This window comes from Meleagris gallopavo, chromosome 3 (assembly GCF_000146605.3).
Source record: "Meleagris gallopavo isolate NT-WF06-2002-E0010 breed Aviagen turkey brand Nicholas breeding stock chromosome 3, Turkey_5.1, whole genome shotgun sequence".
NCBI classification, from domain to species: Eukaryota; Metazoa; Chordata; class Aves; order Galliformes; family Phasianidae; genus Meleagris; species Meleagris gallopavo.
The window spans coordinates 82,661,205-82,672,359 of record NC_015013.2 but is presented as its reverse complement, the minus strand read 5'-3'; the positions used below and the strand labels follow the sequence as shown (position 1 = coordinate 82,672,359).

The 11,155-nt window shown below is 42.5% G+C and overlaps 1 protein-coding gene across 1 annotated transcript in view; it reads left to right on the top strand.

Annotated features, from left to right (window-relative positions):
- TMEM65 (transmembrane protein 65) overlaps positions 1-11,155 on the top strand; it is a 68,806-nt gene that overhangs the window by 38,437 nt on the left and 19,214 nt on the right. The window contains exon 3 of the mRNA XM_031552975.1: positions 2,563-2,844. Within this exon, the coding sequence (XP_031408835.1) occupies positions 2,563-2,844 (282 nt within the window). The remainder of the gene's footprint in view (positions 1-2,562; positions 2,845-11,155) is intronic.

The following is an 11,155-nucleotide window of genomic DNA, read 5'->3' as shown; positions in this document are numbered from 1 at the left end:
GAGCCGGGCCGAGCCGCGGGCACCGCTGCCTCCGCAACTTCTCCCCCGGCGGAGCGCTCCATGTGCTCGGCTGTTCACCGGGAGTTTCCAAAAGCTGTGGGTGGCCATTTTTCAGAACGGGAGAAGCGATGTGCGTCTGCTCTGAAATCCTCCCGCTGCTCGTGCGGCGCTCAGCTGGCTTCAGAGCGCTGAGGAGGATCTGTGCTGCTACTCCAGAAGCTCATTCATGAATAGCGCTGCTCTGCCTGGGAGCGGCTCCTTCTCGCGTAGCTGTGTGTGCCGAGGGAGGTCTTCGAGTGCAGTGCTATACAACGCTAATAATTCACGCTGATGTATTATTATTATGTATGTATTTTGATCCAACCCTTCTTTCCAACTTGACACTTTCCCTTTAACGAATCAAAAACTTGACCAAGCCAAATCACATTAATTACAGCCTCGGGATTTCTGAGTCGGATGCTCAGCTGTAATGTAGGGTGCCTTACAGCTGAGGTGACAGCAGACACTCTAGAGCCCTGTGCTCTGATCTAGGCCTCTTTGTGACTTTGGACATAGCGTGCCCTTGGAAAGGGCATTTCTGTGGCTCCTCACTATTCTGTGCCTTAAGGAAGCCTCACAATGGGCAAAGAGGGGCTCAGGGGTCAGCTATAGAGTGCTGCCTTCATGAAGAAGCAGAACATTTGAGCTCTATTTGCATTACACTTGCATGTAAACACAGGAGCAAGAGCAGGTCACCAAAGCAGTTCCTTTTAGGAGTTCTGTGGAGACAGACAGACATTGGCTGTGTTTGTTTTCCAGCCTAGTAGCAAGAGTGCTTTAAGCTTATGTTGTCCCTAACTTTTGAGTACTAACAACTAACACTCTAAAGGTCCTTTTCAATATTTATAAGGGTTCTTCCCAAAGGTTTTTGTGCTGGTTTCTCTCTTGGCACTTAGGGCTCAGGTGAAAGTGGGCTGCTTGCTGTGCTTCTGTATCACTGGAGGATCACACTGTGGATATTGCATATGTTTCAGTGTGGTGTCTCAAGGTCTATACAGAGATAATTCAGCACATGCCCCTTTTAAATACCTTGTTGCTTGATTGATGCTAGCTACAGTGTGAAAATCTGTTTCTGTACAATGTACTGTGGGGGTCTGATCGCTTAGGATTTGGAAAACTGTTAGAAAAGCATTAGTTTAAAGACATAACTAGGTACAACCTTATTAGTAAACTGCAGATTTATTTCGTAGTGAGAACTGCAGTTCATTTGTACCAGAAGTGGTGACATTTATCTCACTGGAGACAGTTATTTAACAAAAGCTCAGTTCTGTGCTTTGTGGTCCCACAGGTTGCTCCAGGTATAGTAATGCCATTGGACTGCAGTCCACAGAGTCAGGTTTTTTGATCTGCTCAGCTGGTAACTTGATTTGTTTGAAAATAGCTTTTTCCTTTATTCAGCTCTTTCATTATTTATTCATTTATTATTTCTTTAACCTGACTACATCATGATATCAGCTGTCACCCTTTCTGTCTGGGAAGTGATTTTTTTCTAAATGTGGTCAACAACAACAACAAAATCATAAACAAGAGCTTCTAGAAAGTCTTTTGAATAAAAATTAAGGGAAGAAAAGTGTTAAAACTATAACGTGTATCTCCTGTATGTTCCCTGATATTCTAGAGAACTAAAATCACATTAAAGGGAGAGGAGAGGAAACAGCACAGGAATCTTTCAGTGCAGATAAAACAGGGGCTCTGCATTCTTCAGAGGTACACACAGAGCATGGGCTTCCTTTTTGGGTGCATGTATTGAAGCTGTCCTCAGCTAAGGAGGGAAGGGAACTAATGTCAGACGGTTGGTATTGACAGAATTCAGACTTGATGTGAGGAAGGGCATCAGCTTGCCAATTATCAGATGTACATCAATGCTCAGTGCACCAGGCAGTGATAGAAGCAGACAAAATAGATTTTGGGCTGCACTAGGAAGAAAACAATACGATTCCTGGACTGGATGACGATGTTCTGTACTACATATGCTTAACTGTAATAACACTTTGAATGCTTGCTGTTGCCTGATGTTAGTATGACGACCACAGAAATGTTTTAACTGCGTATGCAGGTTGTGGTTGAGAGTAGCACATGGGGGGGGGAGGGTTGTGCCCCCACTTTCCAAATACTTTCTCCAGCTCCAATCAACTGTAATCACTTCTGATTTTTACAATGAGCTAGTTCAACATAGATAAGGTGATCTGGTTGATCTGTTTCTGCTCAGTCTTTTCATCCTGTGGCAGCATGCAGGAGACTCAAGTAGTGGTTGCTTTAGATCGGCTTGCTGGTTTTACTCTTGTGTTGATTTCCAATGAGGTGTGGTCCAAATGCAGCCTTCACATTTACATTCCTATCTAAGGAAGTTCCGCTGTCCTGTTTCAGTCTGGAAAATCTGTCTTTCCTCAATCATGAAATGCACATGCAGTTTTGTTGCTCTGTGCCCTTGAGCTTGTTACGTGCCTGTGATCTTTTCTACATCTATATGGAAAGTGAGGTCTTAGTCCATACCCTTCTTCATGTGGTCTTTATTGGGTTAAGTTTTGACCTTCTTCCTTCACTACCTCTTCTGTGCCCTAACAGACCCCATAGCAGCTCAGGCAAGTTGTCCGCAATATGGGGAGACCCGGGCAAATCAAGAACCCAGTGGGGCCTGTTCCTCAGCCCATTCGCAGGCCTACCACCAGAAGGAAGCAGTTCCACCATCTAATTGCCCTAGCATGAAATATGACAGGACACACTATCTGTGGCCTCCGCTAATGGCAGAGGCTGCGGGGAAACCTGGCTGCTGCCCTCACTGCTGCGCTGAAGGATGGTCCTCAGGTAGGTGAGCTGTAGCCTTTCAGTTAGCTGAGTCTCAAATGCTTTGATTCTTAATGCATCTGTTTGCCCTTTAGTCGCATAACTGTTGGTGGGGAGAGGTTTGTGGCAGCGTGGCTTAGAACTGTTCCTGCCACCACACTGTCACCGTCTTACCTGGAAACTTCCATCTGGATGCTTATTGCTTCCAGGTGCTGAGCATGGGCAGTGAGTTTAAAGTGTAGCTGAGAGAGAGCAGCTGAAGCTTGTTGTTATTTACGAGTGCTGAAATGATTCTGTTTGTTGTAATGCTTTGGTCAGAGGACCGAATTGATCTGTGAGCTTGCAGTGAAGGATGGCTGCGAAGCTGTGCTCACTTGGAAGCCTGGTTAAAATAACAGGAGACTTTTGCATAGGGGTAGCTGGGGGAAGGATATGAAACTGAATCTAGATAGAATTGTTTTTAAAAGGGATTCTGAGAAGCGTTTTGATTGAGGCTATAATCTCTACCTTGCTAACTGCCTGAAAATGTAGTCAAAACATCACCACGTTGCTCTTTCTGCAGAAAAGCGCAAGACCTTTCTGCCCAGGTTTAGTTTTCCGTTATCTTTGAAGTCTTTTTTTTCTTTAATAGAAAGGTGAATAGGGTCTTGTATTTTCCCAGGAAGGGTTTTGAAGCATTTATTTTAAATTCCAACTTGTGCTTGCAAGCATGTCAGCTGCAGCAGATGGAGATGATGCACATGGATTTGAATCTAAATATTTTGTGTTTTTCATAGTTACAGAAACACTAAAGTAGCAAATTGCCCAATTTCTCCTAACTGTAATAGTGCTGCTTCCCTGTCTGTGGAGGTGGTGCTCCGTGGTTGAGGCTTTGTTTTGTTGGTGACACAGTGAAGTATTCCTTGTTCCTTTTTTATATGGAGAAGGTGAAAATATAGAGATGGAATTGGCAATGTCAGGAGTGGTTTAATGGTTCTGACCTTCTGCATCAGTTTTCTGTTACAGATGAAGGGGGGGTGGGAAGGAAGGAATAGGGTTTATGCTCAGGTTTTCTGCCTTTAGTGTCAATCGTATATTAGAAAATGATTCATGAAAGTTCTTTAAAGCAGTGCAGCAAACCTGGTAACCAGAAGGAAGGAGGTTTCTGTAGCTTAGGTAAGAAATAACCATACAGCAGACGTGCTGCGGGTGCTGTTCTCATCTGTGCTGGCTTAAAATGTTCTCAATCCAAAATGTAACACTTCTCCATTAATAATACTAACACAGTGGCTACATAGGGACTCTCAGAAATCTCACGTTGTGATAAGTGAATGTGTTATTTCTTCATCCTTGCTGCAGAGATGGGAAAAATCCCGTAAGAACTATGTGCGTTTCCTTCAGAGCATCAAGCTACATTTCATTATGTGAAATGTTGACTTAGTAAAGAACCTTCTGAAATATAATAGCTTGGGTTTTTTGCTTGCCGATGCTGCCTTAATTGGAAAACATGCAAAAACTTGGTAGTGGTGTATGTGTCCTTATTAGCTGGATTTTGCTGGCTTAATTGACGGGTTTGGAGAATCCAGTCTCTAGCTAGATTCTGTATGAAGGCACTGGCATGTCATGCCATACGTGGTCTAGCAAATAATCTGACCAAACTGGTACGTTCTGATTGAACATAATTCATAATTCCGAGTTAGTGTGTCATGGCTTTGTGAAAAACGTAGCACTGTGAGTGAAGGGCAGTGCTCTGCGTGTGCAGTTGGTCTGACAGCTGTGGCAAGATCTTTATGAGTGTACTGCAGACTTACAGTTAGTGTTGGGCAAAATCTCACTTTGATATCAGAAGAAGCATCTCTGCTTTATAATCTATTATTCGAGCCCAGGTGCCACTACTTCCACAACTCATGCAGGGAAGTGAATTTGGAAGGCTGCATATATCACCAAATATTTAACCAAAGTTCTTTAGATGCATCAAATTATTATTATGAAAATAATTCCTTTTTTTGTGTGAGTCAGACACACTGTGCTATTAAAAATAAACCAGTTATCTGCCTTTTGATTTCAGGAACCACCCAGATCTTAGTGGCTCATTTTGGTACAGCTTAACCTATTTTAATACTACAAAGCATGATTGGAGCTTTCTGGCTTTACTTCTCTTGTCTGAAGAGTGATTTCTTTTTTGTTTTTCCAATGGACAGTGAAGTTTCTTGGGAGAACTGACGGATGTTTGGAGGGGACCAGCCTTGCTAATGCACACTGACTGCAGGCACAGTGGCACCTGAGGGGGGCAGTTCTCTCCTCTACAGCCTCATGGATGTGGGTGAGCTGAGCTGCATGTGAAGATAGATATCTACCTGCAGTGACCTAGGTCGAGAAATGGGTTTTTAGTTTTGGCATTTGATTGCAATTCTAAGAGAAGGTCCTCCGGCAGTCCTGCTGGTAAGCGTGTAATTTGAAGTGTTCCAGCAAGCTGATAAAATGAGCAACTCTTACAGCTTGCCTGTGCACAGTGCCTTTATGCTCGTGGTCCATTGCAGCTACACCACGGCAATCACTGGTCTCACTGCTGAGTCTAAAATACTCCGTGATGAAGGAAATAATGTGCTTCAGTTGGAAACAGATATTACTTTTCATTTTTGCTTCTGAAATTCTTTTTTTTCTTTTCCCCCTCTCAAACCATTGAGCCTTTTGATGAAGGCAGAGTACAGGAGGAGGAGTGCTGAACCAACTGCTTATTGTTTTCTTTGATGTCTGCAGATGGAATTGTTCTGTTTTCATACGTTGGTCATCTGTGTAATGCTAAATATTTTGTTACCTGTCACAAACCATTATAAAAAACTCATCAACCCAGATGTCAATTACTGCTAGTATTAAATCTGTTTGCTTGAAACTGATGCTGTTTTTCTAGCAGAAAAGAGGGCAGTGAGGCAGTTCTGGGTTGGATTGTTTTTGTGGTTGCTCTGACACTATTTTTCTTGAGACTTGCTGAAGAGAAGGGAGAAGTAATAAGCTGCAGTCAGCCCCTTAGCTGTCATGTGCTGCTATATCTACAGTGTTCATTGTATAAATCCCTGGTGGCTTTCCCAGCCTGAGTGTGGAAGGGCAGAGCTCTGCCTGCTGCTCTGCCTGGGAGCTGGGATGGAGCTCAGCCCGGGGCTGTGCTGAGCCCTGCTGGGAGCTCACTGGGCACGTGCCTGACTGGGGGGGAGAGGCTGGTGTTTAGGAAATGACAGGGAGTTCCAGTTCCTTTTATCCCCAGATTGGATTCTTACGAAATGTAGCTAAATTTTCTTCAGATTCTTTTTATGTCCTCTCTCAAGAATATGGTTGTCCAGTACCAGAAAAGGCAAAGTGCTTGGGAAGATTTGTGCTGTGTGGGTTACCTCAGCTGAGGGGTTTCATACAGCTGAAATCTAATCAGAAGGCGTGCTGCATTTCCCAAGAAACTTTTCAAGACTGAAATTGCAGTTATAAAAAAAACTCAACTCAAAACACACCCCAAAACTCCAAAGCAGCAAATGCATGAATGAAATCTCATCTCTAAGATGTACTCCAGGGCAAAGGAAAATTTCTTATTTCCATTCTTTATTTCAGCACTATTGTGTGGCATTTGTCAATCGGACATTTCCATAAGCTTTATTACATTTGAATGCTTATGATTTATTGGACTTTTTCTTTTTTTTTTTTTTTTAGTGGCAGAAGAACTGTAAACTTAAGTAGCTTAGGAAAGTTTAAATTTTTTATTATGTTGTCATCTCAGTAACCACATAGTATCTTATGGAAGTTGTCAGCTGTGTAGCAAATGTTTCATGAAACTTTAACTTAGAATAAATTTAACAATTTTCTTCTCCTATATTAAAGCTCCGTGTTTGAGTGCAGAAACACAGCCACGTGTTTTTGCAGAGGAAAGCCAGCAAGTGCAACGTGTGTAAGATCTAGAGAAACTCGCTCTCCTTGTTTATGGAGGCTCCCTCCTGCTGGCAGACACGCTGGGACTGATTGGAAGATTTTAAGTAGTGACTTACTGCCATCTTGCTTTTGAAAACTTTTAGCATCCAGATACCCTAAGCCACTGGTACCACTTGAGAAGCGAGCAAAGGAAGTAGTGTCACCAGAGATGAGCAGTACTTCTGGTACAGTAAAAAGCTAAAAACTACAAGTGTGTTGCTAAGACGTGGCATTGCATACGGCCAGCAAGCTGCTTGTTTGACAGGCTTTCTGCTTGCTTATTTTGATGCAGTTGGCATGTATTGCTACAAGAAATAAGTGGCTCGGTTTTTGCTTATTTATATTAATGTAAATTTGGGACTTCAGTGTTTATAATATGGTTATAATGACTTTGGTCTCAGAATTATGTGGTTCCCATAGTTCTTTTGGGAGTTACTCTTAATGGGACTGAAGAAATGTTTCGTGTCCTGGTCTTGTGGAAAATCTTGTGAGCTCAGTAATTCCTGGGTAATCTGGGCAGGTCTCCTTAATTTCTACATTGTAACAAACCGGAGATTTCAGATTTGAACAGCTCTATTCACTTGGAAAAGCTCAGTGTTACCAACCTTACACCTTTTGAAAGTGACATGCATTGGTTTGTGGTCCAAACATAATGTAGGAATAATGCCATTGCTAGAGAATATAATTATTTAATTAACCACCTTTTCCATTTGCTGTAATTAATGCTTTAGGAAGGTGAAATCTGAGAAGATTGCCCAAAGGAAAACTTTATTTTCCAGATCTTGCATGTGTTTAAGCATGTAATGTGTGCAAAACGATTTTAATGCACAAGTATTTATTTAGATGGTCAAAAAAAACCCACTCAAGCCTTGAGCCGTTGTTTTTTGACTGCATATGTCCTGTGTAAACCAGTACGTTTTGTGGCTATTGGGATACAGACTGTCCTAGCAGCTATCCTGTCTGGCGTGAGGGCTGTTTTTACTTAGCTCTCTTTCGGAAAGACCACTTAAAATGCACTTTTTACTTGCTAAGTAGCTTGAACCCTTCAGCGATGGGTTATCTTTCTGTGTATATCCTGTGAATGCAGGGATACTGATTTGGTGTATAGTCTGTATTAGAAGAACATGACCTCAATTTCTTAAAGGAATTGTTTAAAGCTTAGCCATGCAACTAAAAGCTCTTATTTTATAAAAAGATAAAGTAATGGAAAAACTGAGATAAGTGTATCGTGCAAATGGTAATTAAGGAAGCCGCTGTCGGTCTCCTTAATGCAGTTATTTTTTGCTGCTAAAGAAACAGTTCTAACTGGGAGAAACTGAACGCGTGTGAATTGTCCTGTGTCACCCTTGTTCCTTTCCTTTCTTCCTCCTTAAATTGTCATGGCGCTGTTTCAGAAACTGGAAAGCTGGAATATTGTCATTTTCCTGCTGTGTAGGATAACCTCCTTTAATATTAGCTCGGCTTTTGGAATTCTGGGGATGTGACTAACCTGTGCCTCAAGCAGGCTATTGCTTCCTCAAACGCAGTGAGTTTTTTAAGGTGATGCTGACAACACGCATTCTTAATCCAGTAGAGTCCATATCTGATTCAAAACTGTGGGATATGAAATCACTGGCATATATTATTTTGGGGGGGAGGGCAGGGGAGGTTTATTTACTTTGCATTCTTAAATATTTGTATGTTAACTATTGATAATTCACCTCTGCAGCCATAATACGTCCTGACGCACAGTCTGTCTTATACATACTACACCTTGTTTGGTGGTTGGTTGTTTTTTCATTTGATCATTACAAATGATCTTGTAGCTCTTTTTCCAACCTTTGGTGTTTCTGTGATTCTGTGACTGTGCTTTAGCTTTTGGCAGATCCCAGCACACCACTTCTTCAACCTGCAGGTTATCTCTTAAAAAGGGCAAGTGGAAGCATTGGGACACCACAATGTTTCCTGTTTGTAGATGAGGCATAGTTGGTAGCAACTCACCTTCCACCTTAAAGCAGTCAATAGGAGCAGGTGGCTTCTTTTGTTTTCTCTCACTGCTTGTACCCAGGGACAAAAGCTTTGCTCAACCTACTTGCTAAATACTTGGTAGCTTTTAAGGGTGTTGGTGCCCATACTGTAATTTGCTGAGCAGTTATGCTTTGCTTTGGAAAAGACTTTTCTGTGTCTGTGCCAGGTATGAGGCATTTCCAGAGTTAAGTCCTGCCTCTCCATGTGGCTGCAGTCACATTTGAAGGCTCCTGCTTGACCTGGGGGAAGGACACAATCTTAGGAAATCTTTTTCATTTCTAAAACATAAAAAAAATTTGAGAGGCTTCAACAGGGAGACCAGTTGAGAGGAAGCAGCACCCTGGGTGTCAGCAGGGGCCCAGATATTGATCCCTGGAGCTCACTTCTCAGAGATAGTGTGGGACCGGGCAGCTGGACACCAGCGAGTCTTCCCGGACCTTCTGAGGGGCCTTGAAGCTTGGTTGGGAGGGGATGCAGGAAATGGTGGGTGATTCTTATCTGTGCCACAGTGATCTGTCTGCTTCTTGGTGTGTTGTGAATGCAAAGTTCTATTGCTGCACAGCTCTACGTTTTCTTCACGTCCAAATGCTTACTGGGAACCAACAGATAATGTTCCATTTCACCCTGCTGTGGTTTTACTTTGTAAATAGCATTGATTTCAAGTTACTTTTACTGTGAAAATAACTTTAAATCATTTGTTCTCTGTAGCTTTTGGCTGTAAGCAGTGATCCGTCCCTTCCTTAATGCTGGTCAGTATAACTTCGTGTTCAGAGTGCAAGTCATCAGTCTCCATTAGTGTATTATGCCATTTTTCATGGCAAACAGAGTAGGTAGAAATTGTTTTACTGCCTTAGTTGAGTTTCATGGAAGACTGGAGAGAAACGTGTGTGAAACTAACTGATGGCTTTACCAGCTGCTTCTTTACATACAATTAGCTTCAAGTTTCACATTGCAAATTATTACTTCATTAAGTCCTGACAATAGACTGTATTTTTTTTTTTTTCTTTTTAAAATAGAGCTTAAGTAGAGATATGGTGTCACAAGTGTGAAACAGACTTCTGTTCAAGAACAAAAGATTAAAGCCAATATCTTTTTTTTTTTTTTTTTTTAACCTGTGGTTCCATTGTGGTGGAATTCCATGCTGGCAACAGTCATTTTCTCTAGGTCTGGCTGTGTTGGTGGCTGAGGACAAGTACTAGGTGAAGGGCAAGTCCTCTGATCAAGAAGAGATTTAGGAACATAAGGGAAAAAATAACCAAATCATCCCTCGCAGCAGCAATGTGAATGGACCTCAGCATCCATCTTACTTTCTCCTGGGGAGTGCTATGAGGACTTCTTGCCTCAGGATGGAGTTCCTCTTGTCCTTCCAGCAGCTCTGTGTCACTGACAGCACATTAAGGAGACTTGCACTGGTGAGAAAACAGTTGGTTTTTAGTCTTGTCAAGTACTTGTAATGATGTTGGAGAAGCACTGTTGACTTTATATTCCCCTGACCTCTTGTATGTAGGTAGGGAGCTGTGTCTCTTCCCCTTTCTCTGCTGTCTGTTCAGGGTTGCTCCTCCCAGGATCGCGGCTGCTGAAACCCTTCCCCTTCCTCCCTGCTGGAGGAGAGGCTGTGTAACACTGCTGAATTTGGAACAGCACATGAGAACAAGGAGAGGGAATGGTGCCAGAGGCATTCATGCCTCATCGTATGGCATGAAACAGATAGGCGGAGCACGAATGTGATCCAGCTCTCCAGCAAGCACAGGCATTACTGATATGTCAGTGATACAGGCAATTCACTATTGCCACAGTAGAGGCTCCTTTCCACTGCCAGGAGGAAAACTGTGAAATAGATTGCTTATTTTCTCACATGTGGAAAATAGGCTTGTTCTGCATGCAGAAATCCTTGAGGATTCAGCTATGGATTTATGTTCATAATTAATAATTATCAAGCACACTGGCAGGTGGAGGATGCAACTTCAGCTCTTACGGGCATTTACTGCTTTATCACAGTTGAAATTGTTACAAAGGAAAGGTTAAAAAAAAAGTGGACAAAGTTGAAATATATAGCAAAATCAAATTGTCATCAGCTGGTTTCAAGGAAAGGTGAAACACAGCATTGGGATTAGATAAATGGGTCGGATTGGTGGTACGTCGTGAAGCACAAGTCCCAGAGCAGCTGTAGAGGGGGAATGTGTGCACAGCTCTGCTCACAGTGGTGTGACTTGGGCTGAGTTAGCTCTGCTGCTGGGAGCTGCATAGGTGCACTTGGAATTGGGCTGCTTAATCCTTTGGGGCAAAGGCTGATGGTTATTGAAGTCTGCAGAAACACTGCCCAGGAGAAACATTTCCCTCTTATTTTTTTCCTAAAGGCAATTGCTTGAAATAGTTAAGTTAGTGAGTGCTGTTC